Consider the following 16,557-nt stretch of genomic DNA (forward strand, 5'->3'; position numbering starts at 1 on the left):
AATGACATTTTTTCCTAATATCTTGAATTTTTAAAATCTTGTATTATTTTTCCCAGCTTTATTGAGATATAATCGACATATAACACTATGTAAAACATAATAATTTGCTATATGTATAGACTGAAATGATCGCCACAGTAGAGTTCGTTAACACATTCATCACCTCACATAGTCATATATTTTTTTTTGTGGCGAGAATTTTTAAAATTACTCTCTCCGCAACTTTCAAATACACGATACAGCATTGTTAACTATAATCACCAAGCTGTACATTATATCCGCAGAACATATTCATCTTATAACTGAAAGTTTGTACCCTTTGACCACCTTCACCCATTTCTCCCATCCCCAGCAACAACCAATCTGTTCTCTGTTTCTATGACTTCAATTTTTTTTGGATTCCACAAATGAGTGAGATCATATAATATTTGTCTTTCTCTGTCTGCCTTATTTCACTCAGTATAATGCCCTCAAGTTTCATTCATGTTGTTGCAAATGGCAAGATTTCCTTCTTTTTTATGGCTGAATGATATTCAGTTGTGTGTATATATGTAGATATGTTACCTTTTCATCCACTGATGGACACTTAGGTTGTTTCCATGTCTTGGCTATTACAAACAATGCTGCAATGAACACGGAGACCTCTTTTCGAGATAGTAATTTCATTTCCTTTGGATATATATATATTCAGAAATGGAATTGCTGGATCATAGGGTAGCTCTAATTTTAACTTTTTGAGGAACCTCCATGCTGTTTTCCAGAGTGGTTGTACCAGTTTGCATTCCCACCAACAGTGTAAGAGGGTTCCTGTTTCTCTGCATCCTTGCCAGAACTTACCTCTTATCTTTTTGGTAATAGCCACTCTGACAGGTGTGGAGTATGATCTCATTGTGGTTTTGATTTAAATTTCACTAATTAATTATTAGTGATATTAAGAACATTTTCATGTACCTTCCAGCCATTTGTATGTCTTCTTTGGAAAAATGGCTATTTAGGTCCTTTGCCTATTTTTAAATCGGATTATTATTATTTTTGCAATTGAATTGTATGTATTCCTTACATATTTTGGATATTAACTCCTTACCAGAGATGCGATTTGCAGATGTTTCCTCCCATTTCATAGTTTGCCTTTTCATGTTGTTGGTCATTTATTTTGCCGCAGATAAGCTTTTTAGTTTGATTTAGTCCCGCTTGTTTATTTTTGCTTTTATTCCTTGCACTTTTGGTGTCATATCCACAAAATAATTGCCAAGAACAATGTCAAAGAATTTTCCCCTATATTTTCTTCTAGGAGCTTTAGTGCTTCAGGTTTTACATTTAATTTAAGTCTTTAATAACATTTCGAGGTGATTTTTGTGAATGGTGTAAGATGGAGATCCAGTTTCATTCTTCTGCTTGTGAATATCCAGTTTTCCCAGTAATACTTATTGAAGAGACTGTCCTTTCTCCTCCAAATATTCTTGGCTCCCTTGTCAAATATTAGTTGACCATATACGCTTGGGTTTATTTCTGGGATCCTAAGTCTGTTACATAGGTCCATTTTCAATTATTAAATGAGTTTAAAAAAAACCCAAAACATTTCTTTTATTTATTTGAGAGAGGGAGGAAGGGAGAGAGCCCAGAGGGAGAGAGAGAGAGAGGGAAAAGCAGACTCCCTGCTGAGCAGAGAGCATGATGCAGTGCTCAATCCTAGGACCCTGAGTTCATGATCTGAGCTGAAGGAGCTGCTGAACTGACTGAGCCACCCAGGCACTCCTATTAAATGAGTTTAACAATTATAAGCACAAAAGCAGTGGAGGAAAACTTTAAAGAGAAGAGTGATAGAAATCACTACATAAAATATGAAGCTTTCAAGCATCCCAAAACTCTATAAATAAAATTTTTATTTATTTTATTTTATTTTTTTATTTTTATTTTTTAAAAAGATTTTATTTATTTATTCATGAGAGACACACGCAGAGAGAGAGAGAGAGAGAGAGAGAGGGGCAGAGGGAGAAGCAGGCTCCATGCAGGGAGCCTGACGTGGGACTCGATCCCCAGTCTCCAGGATCATGCTCTGGGCTGAAGGCGGTGCTAAACCACTGAGCCACCCGGGCTGCCCTAAATATAATTTTTAAATTACATATACACAGAGGCACGTACACACAGACACAGAGGGATACCTCATTTTATTGTGCTTCACTTTATTGCACTTCATAAATAATGGTTTTTTTTACAAATTGAAAGTTTGTGGCAACCCTGTGTTAAGTCAGTCTATCAGCAGCACCATTTTCCCAGCAGCATTGCTTACTTTGTGTCTCTGTGTCATCCTTGGCAACTCTTGCGGTATTTTGATCTTTTTCATTATTATTAAACTTCTTATGGTGATTTGTGATTAGCATTTATGATTCATTGAAAGCTCAGATAGGGGCCCCTGGGTGGCCCAGTGGTTGAGGGTCTGCCTTTGGCTCAGGTCATGATCCCGAAGTCCTGGGATCGAGTTCCACATCAGGGTCCCTGCAGGGACCCTGTTTCTCCCTCAGCCTGTGTGTCTGCCTCTCTCTCTCTCTGTGTCTCTCATGAATAAATAAAATAGCATTTTCTATCAATAAAGTATTTTTAATTAAAGCATGTAAATTGTTTTTAGACCTAATATTTCTTTTAGATACTTAATAGACTATAGTATTATAGTAAACATAACTTTTATATGCACTGGGAAATCAAAACATTTGACTCACTTTATTGTAGTAGTCTGGAACCAGACTTATAATATCTCTGGGGTATGCCCGTACATACATACACACATACGTACATTTATTTGCTGATTTACATAAAATTTTAGGTAGCGATATGTTTGAAGAAGAAAATAAGGAGGGAGGGAATTACTTTGTTTAGGGTGGTCAGGAATGACTGTAAGGAGATATCTGAAATCTGAATAAAGTGAGGGCAAGTCGTGAAAGTATCCGGGAGTAAGAACATTCCAGGCCAGGGGCACGCAAAGGCAAAGGTTTTGAGGCAGGAATGAGCTCGGTGTGGTTAAAGGACATGAGAAAGCCAGAGCCTGGAGGTAGCTGGACACCAGAAACCTGTGGCAGCAGCTCAGGCAAGAGGTGCAGGTGGCCGAGGCTAAGGGAGGAGGTGGAGAAGCGGCTGCCCTGGGGACTTCTTGTGAAGAGAGAGGTGATCGGTTCTGCTAATGTACAGTGAGCAGGGGTGAAAGAGTCGAATCAAGGCATCTTAGACTTTGGGAGTGAACAATTGGATAAGTGGCTGTGCTACTTATTAAGCAGTTTGGGGAGGAAAATCAAAGCATCTCTTTTAGATGTTAATTTTGGGGTGGGCAGGAAACACTATACTCCTTATTTTCCAAAATTTACTTTATAAAGTTATTTTGAAAACTAAATGAAAGAAAAATAGTGAAGCCCCGCCCACAAATGTTATATCAGCATCCAGTATTGTTTGTTACTTTATGTTCTCTCTAAGTCCTTAACATAGTTTTCATATAACTGTAATAATTGTTTATTTGAGGGGGGACGAAGGTTTTTTTTTTTTATTTTCCCCTTCAACTTGATCTCGTAAGACACTTTCATGTATCTATACATCCATATAATAAACAGTCATATTTATTGTTTTAATGACTGTATAATATTCTGTAGTAGAGCATAATATCCTATAGTATTTTCTCATAATTAAACTTTCTTCCTTTGTTAAAATTTATAGTTGTTTTAGGATTTATTACTAATCATACTACCTTAAACATATTTGTACATATTTTTTTCTCTGTAACTGTTTTCTTTAGATTAGTGGGAATATTTTTTTTTAAACTTTTTGTTATGGGACATTCAAGCATATCCACCCAAAAGTAGAAAGAACAGTCATTATTCATATTTCCCCAATTGCCGTCTAATTTTTTTTTAACAATCTCTTTATTCGAATCAGGGTCCAAATAATGTCTATATATTACAATGGTTGATATGTTTCTTAAATCTCCTTAGTATCTTTTGTATTTTTTTTTTCATTCTGTTGAAGAAACTGGATCTGTGACCTTTAGGATTTTCCACCATTTAGATTTCACTGTGTCCCTTGGTGACATTTAACAATATGTTCTCTGTTCTCTATATTTCCAGTAAATTGGTAGTTGGCTCTAGAGGCTTATTCAGAACCATTTTCTTTTACCTTTTAAAAAATACTATTCCAGGGCAGCCCCGGTGGCTCAGTGGTTTAGCGCCACCTTCAGCCCAGGGCATGATCCTGGAGACCCGGGGTCGAGTCCCATGTCGGGCTCCCTGCAAGGAGCCTGCTTCCCCCTCTGCCTGTGTCTCTGCCTCTCTCTCTCTCTCATGAATAAATAAAATCTTTAAAAAAATAAAAAGTACTATTCCATAGGTACAAACAACTTGGTTCTCTCTTTTTTGGTGACAAGCCAAATTATGAAAGAACATAAGTACACCTTTCTATAATAAATGTGAGAGAAATTAGGTAGAAATGTGGTGAGAGAAATATGGGTGATGTGGACTCACGGTTTTACTTGGTCTAAGACAGAATAATGTCTTCTTCTCTTGCAGGAGGCTGAGAAAATGTTAGAAATGGGGGGAGACAAGTTCCCCTTGGAGAGCAGGAAGTTACTAAGTAGTCCTGGAAAGAGCAACAGTTTCAGGTAAAACTCCATAAACACCAGGAAATTTATTGTTTTGGTTATTCTGTAAACATGTGGGTTTGTGGTGGAGGTGGTGGCAAACATACCTGATGGCATAAAGAGCTGACGTTCAGCCTCCCAGCCCCAACCTGGGAAAACACCTTCCTTTCATGGTTTACTGAGCACCTGCTCTGTGCCAGATGCCACACCAGGTGTTGGGAATCACAAGAACAGAGGTAAGGGAGCCCATGTGCTAAGCGCCTTCTCTGTGCTGGGAATGTGCTAGAAGCTTTATTAGATATTCTCATTTAATCTTTACAACAACTCTCTGATAAAAGTCATGTTATCCATGTTTGTACAATTAGGAAACAGGCTTGGAGGGGTTTAGGGAATTTGCCCAAGGTCACAACACTGCTAAATAGAAAGTTTAAGATTCAAACCCTGGCCTTTTATTCTTCAGGTCAGTGCTCCCTTTCCTTTCCCTGCCATTTTCCAGAGATGGATAGGATGTGGCCTTTGTTTCCAGAGAGTCCTCAACCTGGGGGGTGTGAAATTCCCATGCTTGGGTGAGCCTTTGGTAAGGAGCAGAGGCAGCCCCTCCAGTGTGACTCGGGGCATCTGCGGTCCTAGGAGCCAAGGGGCGCTACTGAACTGGGGTCTCCCAAATTCCTTACTTCTGCCAGTAATCAGAGCCCCCCCCCCCCTTCTTGAGCAGTTATTGCTCACCACAGGTCACAAGGCGCTGAATTGGTCCATTTGTGGCTTCGTTCCTGGCATTTTGTTTCCACTGTGGAAGAGGTACACATAAACTGGAAGAAGCCCAGAGGCCGAGAGGGGGCAGAAAAGGAAGAAAGAGGGGATTTGGATCATGTAGATCCTAGATAATTTATTGCCGAATCATTGAACTGATTGTGGTTCATACTGACGGGGAATGAGGAAAATCTTGTCTTTGGTATTTAGAAATTTTTGATTTATTTGTCTTTGATAAATAAAAATAGATACTTAAGCAATGTGATGTTTTGCCTATGTGTTCACATTGTGAGATGATTACTACAAACTAATAACATTTCATTACCTCCTATAGTTACTATTCTTTGTGAGTGTGTGTGTGTGTGTGTGTGTGTGTGTGTGTGTGTGGTGAGAACACTTGAGACCTACCTTCTTAGCAGACTTCATGTGTACAGTACATTACTGTTAACAGTGACCATGCTGCATGGTCCTCAGAACTTACTCCTAACTGCAGGTTTGTACCCTTTGATCAACAGCTCCCCTTTTCCCCTGCTCCCAGCCTCTGGGAACCACCGTTCTACTGTCTGTTCCTATGAGTTTGACTTTTTGGGTATGACTGACCCCCAGGAAATGGAATCTCTGGACCTTAATAAGCTTTCTACAACTTGTGAAGGAAGTAGCCGTAGACTTTGAATTCTCTGGTAGCAAAAGAGGAGCAGTGCTTCCTCTCTGCTGGGTTACTGCCTCCCCTCCTGGCCTTTTAAAATGAGACTGTCTGGCTTGTAGAAAATTTCCCAGTACTCTGGGTGCTAGGAGACCAAGGACTCTGGATGCAAGGCCTTGATTCTCCATCTACTGACATTTGACCTTGGACGATCACTTAGCTCTGGGAGCTTTGGTTTCTGTACTTTCAAAAGAAGGACGTGAATAATCTCTGATTTGATAGTTAAGATAATATATTGTGAGAGTCCTTTGTAAACCAGGAATGGAAAACATTCAGCCATGTAAGTGAGAAAACTTAGCACCATGAAGAATGCTTAGTGGTAGCTCCTGAGGCTGTCATCAGCCCCCCAGAGGGGCCCTTTGAAAGAGGGCAGGATTGTGGGGCAGAGCTGCCTGCCTCTCAGAGCCCCAGCTGAGCCCTTAGCACCACCTCGTGGGCCACCTTGCCTCCCTGCGTTCCAGTCATCCAGCTCCTGGTGCTGCCGAGAGCTGTTAGCTGAGCTCCCTCAGGCTTACTCTTTTCCATGTGGTGACGTGCTGATCATTCTAGACTGACATGTGTATTATATCTGTATGTCCTACATTTACTGTCCTAAGCATTGATTTCAGATGCGACCCCTCCGAGATTAATATATCTGATGAAATGCCTAAAACTACGGTATGGAAAGCTCTCAGTATGAATTCTGGAAATACAAAGGAGAAGAGGTAAAAAAAAAAAAAAACCTATAATTGCTAATTTTTGTTTATTTCTGGCTTTTAAAGATAGTCACATTGAAAGTAAATTATCTCTTAGTTGCAAGATTGAATTGTCTAAAAAATACCACTTCCAGGGCTGCCGCTAATCTCACGAGAATTGCTAGAAGCCTAAGAAAAGGACACATGTTTTCTGACTATTTGAACAGATGTGCTATTTGGAGCTGCCCCTTTACACAGCCCCAAAGTCAGGTTGGGATTATTTGGGGATGTAAATTTGCTTTATCTATTTAATCATCTTAATCCGGCTTCTAAAAGTTCCCATTTCCGAGGCACCAGGGTGGCTCAGTCGGTTAAAGCATCCGACTCTTGGTTTCAGCTCAGGTCATGAGGTCAAGTTCCACACTGGACGGAGAGCCTGCTCGAGGTTCTCTACTCTTCCTCTCCGTCTGCCCCTCCCCCAGCTCATGCACTTGCTTGCTTTCTCTAAAAAAATATATGTCAATAAATAAAAAAAAAACATTGAAAGTTCTTTCAAAATTTCCCTGGTTACTGTAACTGCACAAACTAGAAAGTGGCTAAAATGTGCAGGGGCTGAGTGTCAATAGTGTTGATAGAGACTATTTAACTCATTCCATAATGACAATTACTGCCAATTAAAGATTCTAAATATAGTAACAGTTTACATATTTGGGAAACGAAATTCTGTATATCATTTGCCAATAGCATAGATCCATTTTCATCAGGTTACTGAAGGAAATGGAAGACTCGAGGCGTCTTTGCCTTCACTGAGGTAGGCTTTGCACCCAAATTGCTTGATTGATTTAGTCCAAGCTATTTTAATTTAAGAAGTCAGATAACTAAACGCAAAGTCTTAGGTCTATATTAAAGGCAACTTTTCTTTCTTTTTTTTTTTTTAAGAATTGTGTTTTTTTTTTTTAATATTTCATTTATTTATTTGACAGAGAGAGGAAGCATGTGCATGAGCAGGAGGGAGGGACAGAGGAAGCAGGAGATGCAGACACCCCACTGAACAGGGAGCCCAGTGCAGGGCTCGATCCCAGGACCCCGGGATCATGACCTGAGCCAAAGGTAGATGCTCAACCACTGAGCCACCCAGGCGCCCCTGAAGACAACTTTTCTAGTTAAGAAAAAAAGGCAGTAAGTAGGCTAGGAATTAGGGGACCTGGTCTAGCCATTCATCCTTGTATAAGTGGGCAGGCCATTGTTTCGGGGACTCAGTTTATTCAGCAGTAAAGTGGGGATAATAATAGCGTCTCCCTCCTGAGAGTGATCCAAGGAGGAGCCGAAGTACTTTGAAAAGTCACAGCCACCAGTGGGTGGTAGTGGCAGGCTGTTTCTTCATCGAATGGGTTAAAATAAATCTGTGCTGAATGTGAGTGAAATATAGAATCTTGTTTCCTTCAGAGGAAAATCCAGGCAGCTGTCGAAATGTATAACGCACATGGTTATTTTTAGTCAAGAACTAGTCTACTTGTAAATGAACTTAAAATACAGCCAAATCCAAATTGTGGTGACATCTTCAAAGTATTGTGTTAAAAGCAGGAATGAATCATGTGTTCCCTTTTTGTCTAATTGTAACACTTTTATTCAGTCTCTTCAACTAAAAGTCTTTGCTGGGAAGGAAGATTTGGGCCGTGCGGTGCCTCAGGGAAGTTCCGGTTACAGGGAAGATGGCGAGTCTCTCCGAGAAGAAGCAAGGCCCAGCCTGGCCCTGTCCGCGGTCCCGTCCAAGCCATGGCGGAGGGCATGCGCCATGCCCACACCAGCCGCCAGCCGCCAGGTGTGAGCGTGGAAGCGGAAGACCACCTCCTGCTGGCACTTCTCTCCTTCCTTTCTCTTTCTCTTCGGAACTGCCACCAGTGAAGACCCAGCTTCCCACCTTCCAGACGTTCTCTCTGAACCTCTCTGCTGGCCCGCAGAGCCGCATGGATCCATTCCATGAGTTCCCTCTCCTCAAGGATGGGGTCGGGCGTGGGAGGAGGGCAGGGAGCAGAGGGAGGGCTCTCCAGGCCCGCGGAATCTGCTGGCCCGAGGCAGACCTGGGCCTTGGTCTGATGCCTCCTCTGGGGGATGCTGGTCAGACCCAGAGGTCGTCAGGAGGGCCTGCCACCGGGAGGGTCGGGGCCTGCGCGGCCAGGTGCCTCCGCCCCGCGCGCGGCCGTGTCGCTCCCTAGCAGCAGCCATAACTCGGCAAGAACCTTGGATGATGAAAGGGCCACGAGGGACACTGGACTTGTTTAGCTCAGACAGGAAAAGGCTCGGGGGAAAATCAGTAAAGCTAAGTGAGGACCAGCAGCTTCTCCCGGTTTCGCTGAGGATGGACTAAGAGAATGAGCTTCAGCTGCTGCAGGAGTTGGCTTAGACGCCAGGAAGGGCTTCCCAGCCTGAGCGTTTGCTCGAGTGCCTGCTTCCTAGACACCTGGGAAAGGTTTGCTAAGAGTGGATGGTGAGTGGGAAGGGCCGTGAGCTGCGTTTATTGGCCATGTTGGGGAAACACCCATGTTTTGCTGCTGTCTCTTGAGGATACGTTCTGATTCGACTCCTGGAGAGACCAAGTGCGTATGATGACGTGATTATGTCTCCTTTGCTGCCTTAGTAGCGAACCATTATCAACTCAGTGGACCAAAACCACCTTCAGCCATGTGGTTTCTTCACCGTCACGTGTTTCTTTTGGTTGACAGACATTTTGGCTCAGATGTAAAAAGCCACACTGGGAAATGAACTGTAAGTGGTAAAATTAATTTTCGTATTTAGTTGAGAACCACATTTCTAGTTTTTTCTCCTCTTCGCTGTTGTGATGAGTACGAAGCGCTCGGGCCCCAGTGTGTATAGGCCTTCTCTGCTGTGCACAGTAAGTGTGTCGGGACCCACGGAATTCAAGCACATCAGTTCTCCATCCAGTAAACTCTTGGTGCGGTGGGACGTTCCTACGGGTTGCTCTCCTTTCGTAGGTGAAGAGTTGGTGATGAAACTGTTGGATTTTGCATTCCTCTCACTCTTCAAATATGTCAGTGTATTCTAGTCTTAGCCTGAGGACCTTTGAAATGGAAGGAATCCTGCATTTCTTTGACATTTCCCCATCTCCTAGAACCACGCCTCGTCTAACGCACAGATGATTTTCAGAACACGTAACCCAACTGGTACAGGATGGGGATGGACGCCAACACTCAGAACGGATGCCGGTGCAAACAGGCAGCACGCGGGGCTGTACCGGTGCCTGTTGGCGAACGCCATGCTGCTTTCAAACGCTGAAACGATAACCCTTTGAATCATGGGTATTGTTCCTGGATCGTCTGATTTCTGCTCACAAGGCTGTTTTAGGGACAGCCTCGGCTTCCCTTTATATGGTGCAGACAGGACCAGGCATGCATCTTTGAACTCTATGGGCATTAAAATCTTTGCGAGCCAAAGCTTCACATTTTATCATGTTAGCAGAAATGTGATGATTGTACCCGTTTACCTACCTAATGTAGAAAAATCGGAAGACAACATGTCGGTGGGAAAAGCTTTCCTGCTGGCCTTCCCAGTCTGTCTCTGGCCGCTTCCTTGTTCTCCGAGGACTCGCCCACATTCCTCCCCCCTCCTGCCCCTCCCATCTCTTCCTGCTACCTCTGTGTGGGAAGGTTGGTGACCGCTTCTCCTGTCCCCTCCGCCTCAGCACAGCCGTAAGGAGTGTGGCAGGACAAAGCCTACCATACAAGTTAGGTGACACTATCACTCAGAAAAATCTCTCTCCTAAATACCCATGTCCCATGATGCCTTGTATACGCTAGGCCTCTTGAGAGCCGGAGACCTGTCTGTTAACTGCGTGCAGTGCGGTCACCGGACCTTGGGTCTACTTCCAGGTCCTTCCTGAGCCCGACGCTCCTAGGTTCCTACACCTTAGGAATACTAGTTACTTTGGAAGCCTGTGCCAATCCTTGTAGGCCATTACATCTTTCTCAAACAATAGCAGCCTCATCTCTGCTGCGTCTCAGTGGTAGAAACCATTCCCTACTCTAATTGTCTCTCTTTCCCCAACTCCCACCAAACGCTGGGCCCCAATCCTACCCGAGTGCTTCCTCGCTCACGCCTGTGGCTGGTGGCCCTGGTGGCAGTCAAGCTGGGCAGTGTTTGGGGTAGTAAACTGGAAGTGGAGGTGAATGTGTGTGTGTGTACATGTACGTTCATCAACAAATGCAAGTGCGTCCACAAGATGTCCTTGCTGCTATTAGGTAGCAGCTGCGTGCCTAAGCTGGGGGGACATTAAAAAAATATGATCATTCTCCTATCTAGGGCTTCTCTGAGAGAATAGCCTGATGACAAATACAGGCAGATTAGTCTTTAGGAAAAGGTGTTTAAACTCAACACCGAGGAGGAACTGACTTAGAGGTAGAAAGCAAGGCAGGTAGTTAGGTAATTTCTGTGCCAGGTTTGCTTGGCCCAGAGAAGCAGTCTGCCCTTCAATGCAAGGCGAGTTCAGGAATAGTTGGAGAGTTGGCCAATGCCCTGATGTGTCGAGGTGGGAAGGGAGGGAGGCCGGGGGTTTAAGAAAGTGGTGGTAGGTGAAATCTTGGTTCTAGTGGTAAGAACGGGTGTTGCTGGGTGGTTGGGTTACTTCCTAGCTCGTGACATTGAGGGAAAGGGTTGGTCTAGAGAGAAGGGGAAGACGCAACCACGTGCGGTGAACTTGCCAGATCTCTTTGGTTGCAGAGAACACAGGCTCCCTCCTTGTGTCCACATATGATTTCCAGCTTCTGACGAGGGGATTATCGGGAGATAACAGCACCTGTCCCCACCTCCTTAGTCATAAGGGGAGAGAGGGGCCGTGAACCGTGTATTCCAGAAGATGGTGTGAATAGTGGCTCTTTCTCTTTGTCTGGGCTGTGACTGGCTTTTAAACTAACCGTAAATATTTGATAAAAATCTGACAAACGCTAAGCCTCAGGCTGGGTTGACATCTCAGGCTATGACAACTGTGACCTTGAAGAGGTCTCTGATTTTAGGAATCTGTGCTCTCTGCTCATCCAGAAAAGACAGTTCCCAGTTTTACTGGGACTCTCCAGACTTCCCTCTTAGTAGAGGAATCAGCAGTTCTCCCTGCATCTTCTCTATCGACTTCACTGTCCATGTTCTGAGTCTACGTTTTCCCGAAGCATAGGAGGTGCCACCCCAGGGCCCCCGGCTTTCCTTCTCATTGGCGTCGGAGTCCCATCCGCTATATTCTCTCTGCTACTATCTCAACTTCTCTAAATTTTTCCTTGCAAGAGTGTTGGCACCTCCTCCTAGGACTTTGAAGCAGTCTTTCTAGTTTGTCGCTGCATTTTCCTCGGACTTCTCAGGTTTCTAAGCCGCATCCTGGCAGGACATTCAGGAACCCTGCACTGAATGTTCTCAGGCTTCCTGACTTTCTTTTGGTTGCAGCTGTCAGGTCTCCGTCACGTAGAAATCCTTCCCGTGGGGACTGGCCACACGAGACATCTTCCAGCTTCTGGCTCTTTTCCTGACTCGGCCTCCTCAGGCAGCACTTCTTCCACTCTCTGCCCAGTCTCTCAAGTTCTTGGAGGCCTGAAGCTCCCACTCAGAGGTCCCCGCAACCCCCCAGGTGGGGCTGGTGAGAGAGGTGAGGAGGTTGGACAGGTCTGGGGCTTCTCTGAAAGGGGACTTACTGGTTATTTTCCTTACTTGGTGTAAGAGACCAAAGACTCAAGCCCTCGAGCTCATCCATATTTCACTGTAAACAGAAAGAGACGCCCCACAAGCAAATCAAAGTGGTTTTTCTTCCAAATCTATTCTTTTTGATTCGTGGCGCCCGTGCTCTCTTACGTGAATGACAGAGAACGGGCAGTTGGCTCAGTTACCATTTCTTCACCAGAACCAAAAGAGCGTGAAGGCGCAGTCTCCCTGCGCGAAGCACGAAAGGAGGAAAGAGCATTATGTGGATCTCTTCAGTAGGAAAATTCAGGAAGTGGAATGAGTCATCCACAGGCATCATCCGTTCGGAGGTTCTGTGCTCGAAGGGAACGGGACGGTTTCTGAGCCTTCCGAAAAGAAAACGAGTAGCATTTTTCTCAAACCTGCCCCACTTCCAGCATTGGAGAAAACAGAACTTCTTCTTCTCGCTGCTGGCATTAATATTTCCCGAGAGAGAGAGAAAACCCACCCACGGCGCCTTTGCAAGCCCCGCAGACGGCAGCAGAGCTCGGGCTTCTCTTAGCGGGTTTGCCATCGCCCCCGACGGGCGGGTTTCACACGGGCAGTGATGCTGGGAGCCGCAGCACCAAACTGAATGTGCAATTACTCCTTTGGCAAAAGAGGCCCCAGTCCCGTCCCCGCTCCTGTCCCCCGTCTCCACTCCTCCGAGGTGATCAGCCTCCCTCGTGTGCACCGTGTCCGTCCGTGCGGCGGGGTAGACGCGGCCGCCCTGAGCCCCGGCGTCAGGTGGAGAGCAGAGCGCCCTTCCCGCGGGAGGGGACAGCTTGAGGTGCTGGTACATTTCTCTTGTTCTCTATGTTCTTCTTTCTAGTAGGTCTCATGTAGAGATAGAGATATTTTTGTTTTAGAGATTCCAAAATATATATTTTTAGTGTAAGAAATGTACCCTCTCCACACTCCGTGGTGTAAATAGAACCGAGAACAAATGTGTTGTTGTGATAATCCCATAGCAATCTGTGGTAGGAATAGGACCCTCTCCCTTGCCACCAAGTCTCTCGGTGTGCGTCTGTGAACTAGGGGAGGCGATTGTGACACCTCGCCTGCCCAGACCTTCCTGTGCTCAATGGGTGACAAATAAAGTCTGTGTAAACTGTTCACACCTGTGGTGTTTTTTGAGCCTGAACCAGGGGGCCGAGCCAACGCGGGCCAGTTCCAGAGCATGAAAGAAGAGTGAAGACGAGTCGTGGAGACGGTTGAGAGAAAGAGGGGGGGGCCCAGCATGTGACTGTTGATCCCAGGGTTGTGAGTTCGAGCCCCACGTTGGGTATGAAGATCACTTAAAAATACATGAACTGAAAACAGTCACTCCTCCCGAGGCAGCCCCAGTGGCTCAGCGGTTTAAGCGCCACCTTCAGTCCAGGGTGTGATTCTGGAGACCCAGGATCAAGTCCCACATCAGGCTCCCTGCATGGAGCCTGCTTCTCTCTCTCTCTCTCTCTCTCTCTCTCTCTCTGTGTCATTTCATGAATAAATAAATAAAATCTTAAAAAAAAAAAAAGTTACTCCTCCCCTTAAAAGAAAAAATATCCAGATGTTAAAAATTGCTTTCACTCTGGAGCATTTGGGGCTTGAGGGGCAGAGGGTGTCCTATTTATCTTTTTCTCAAATCCATGTGTTGGAAGGTTGGAGAAGAGGGGAAGAGGGAAGCAATGGAGTACGAGCAGAGAGACCAGTGAGGGGGGGAAAGGCAAGCGCGTGGGGAGGCAGTGAGCAAGCCTCACGGGGTTCTTAGAAAGGGAGGCGCCACCTGAAAGCCCCCGGAACGCGCAGCGCGGTGTGAGTATCTTATTAAGGAGAACCAGGCCAAGCTGGGCTGTAGACCCAGAACCCCCCAGCTCTGAAGCCTCTTGCTATCTTTTGGCTATTTTTTAACTATCCTGACAATGTACACAACGTGCCGCTCCGCGTCAGAGAAACCTGCGTGGATGGCACAGAGTCTCGGGTAGTGGACGGGAAGGCCGCCCGAGCGGGGCACTGGCCAGTTCTGATGTGGGGGAGCACTGAGCACGCTCACGTCCAGAGGACGGGCCTCAGGGTTGTGCAGAGCCCATAAAGTAGCACATGGAAAGTACTAGACTGGCACCGGCTCGCACTGAGCACACAGTCAACAACAACCAGTCTGGAGGGAGGGGTGCTGGGGCGGTCAGTTTGGCAGCTGTCACATCAGGGCTTGACCAGAGTCTCCGCGGCCCCTGGGTTTGGCAGCTGTCACATCAGGGCTTGACCAGAGTCTCCGCGGCCCCTGGGTTTGCCCCTCACAGTCGTCCCCAGATGGCTCCAGAAGCTCCAGGCGTCCGTAAGTGCAGGAAGAGAGAGGGCATTTCTCCAGCTTCTCTCTCCCTACTTATTTTTTTAAGATTTTATTTATTTATTCATGAGACACAGAGAGAATAGGGTGGGGGGCAGGCTCCATGCGGGGCCAGATGTGGGACTCGACCCCGGACCCCAGGGTCACGGCCCCAGGCGCCCCCATCACTCTGTCTTCTCAAGGGGAAAATGATTCCTAGGGCTCCGCGGGGCCCCACCGGGTGGGCAGTCAGGACGGAGCCGCCACCCTGGCTGAACCGGGAGCCAGGTGCCTCGATGTCCCCCTGCACCCGGGCTCCTACAGGATCAAGGCAGGCGGGGCAGGAGGTGACGAGGTGGCCCAGGGTGCGCTGCAGAGCGGACCGAGCAGCAGCGGGACCAGGGGCCTCCGGGCACCAGGAGCGCGACAGTGGGGACTGCAGCGTCCCGCAGGCCACTAGGCCTCCTGCCTTGATGCGATTCATTCAGGGAGACTGAACCCCCCGGTGACTGGTCCCCACTCTGTGCCCATTAGGTCGAGGGCCTGGGGACAAGCGGGGACACTGATGTTTGTAAAATTCTCTGGGCGTCCTTCCGGGCAGGGCGCACACGGCTCCCTGGGCTTCCGTGGCCGCAGCCTGTGCCACTCCCGCCGCCTCCTGCGCAGCCCCTCCCTGTGCCTGGCCTGTCACCGCCTGAACCACCTCCTTGTCCTTTCACCCTCACTGTCTCACTACTTCCAGGGGGAGCCCTAAGATGGAGAACGCCTGACTGGTCCCTTGGGCCCCGGCATGGTCCCCGGCCGGGGCCTCTGGGTCTGGAGCCACCCCCGGGCCAACTGGGTGAGAGGGACACGCAAGCAGGGAAAAGCATGGCCATCAAGGGCTGTTCCTTCAGCAGAGCTGCGGGGTGTGGGGCCCTCCTGGAGGGGGCCGGGGCCAGGGAGACAAAGTAATTGACGTGTCCGCACGTCCTAGTGATGGCCTGGCCACAGATGCCCCTTGTAGTACCTCCTCCTGCTTGTGTTTAATTACGGGGACACCCGGACACACATTTGCAAGAAAACTGTGCAAGTTAGTGCGCTGCTCCCTGTCCAGCCATGGCCCACAGCCTCGCGGGGCAGGGCGCGGGGGGGGGGGGGGGGATGGGAGGTGACCAGGCTCAGCCACCGGCAGCGCGATAACAGATAAACCAGGGACACGCCGGCCTCGGTCCAAGTCCTGGCTCTGCCTTGACGCCTGTGGGACCTTGGACAACTGGCTTCGTCTGTGCCTCAGTTTCTCCACTGAATGGAGGCCCCAGTGCCACCTGCCTCACAGGGCCAGCGGGGAGCACTGGATCACCAGGCATGGCGGGACAGGCGCTCCCCGTGTTGCTCCTCGGGTCCTGGGCTCGGCGGCTCGGCGGCAGGCTGGGCCTGGGGCGAGGGGCGAAGGCGAGGGGCGGAGGTGTTAGCTCCCCTTGGGCTTCCCGGCCCCAGCCGTGTTGCCCGGCCCAGCTTGCACCTGAGCCTTTCATCCGGGTGCCCGCCGGCGGCCCCCCAGGGGTACTCCCCGGGTCCCCAGGACAGAGGCGCGGTGACCAGGGTGGCCCAAGCCCACATGGGCGCGTCCTTGTTATGCCGGGGCCCCCACTGCCACTCCCCACTCCCTGAAATTACGGACTGGACGACAGTGGCCTGAGTTCCTTACTACGCAGCGGACGAAGAGGGCCCAGGCCTCGACCATCCAGGCCAACAGGAGTTTCCTAGTGACGTCGGCCTCCGTGAGCCCAGCGCCGCCTTTGGGCCCGAG

General features: G+C 47.6%; 1 protein-coding gene across 3 annotated transcripts in view; it reads left to right on the forward strand.

Moving 5' to 3' along the window:
- SLC4A8 (solute carrier family 4 member 8) overlaps positions 1 to 13,573 on the forward strand; it is a 73,937-nt gene extending 60,364 nt beyond the window's left edge. For 2 of the 3 annotated variants that reach the window (XM_041736638.1, XM_041736641.1), the window contains exons 23-25: positions 4,545 to 4,636; positions 6,677 to 6,772; positions 8,376 to 13,573. In XM_041736638.1, the coding sequence (XP_041592572.1) occupies positions 4,545 to 4,636; positions 6,677 to 6,772; positions 8,376 to 8,388 (201 nt within the window). In that variant the 3' untranslated portion in view covers positions 8,389 to 13,573. Of the gene's footprint in view, positions 1 to 4,544; positions 4,637 to 5,330; positions 6,206 to 6,676; positions 6,773 to 8,375 lie in introns of those variants that run through there. The other variant, XM_041736639.1, reaches the window with a different exon arrangement.
- The last annotated feature ends 2,984 nt before the right edge of the window (positions 13,574 to 16,557 follow it).

The sequence above is a fragment of the Vulpes lagopus genome, chromosome 21 (genome assembly GCF_018345385.1).
Source record: "Vulpes lagopus strain Blue_001 chromosome 21, ASM1834538v1, whole genome shotgun sequence".
Lineage (NCBI taxonomy): Eukaryota > Metazoa > Chordata > Mammalia > Carnivora > Canidae > Vulpes > Vulpes lagopus.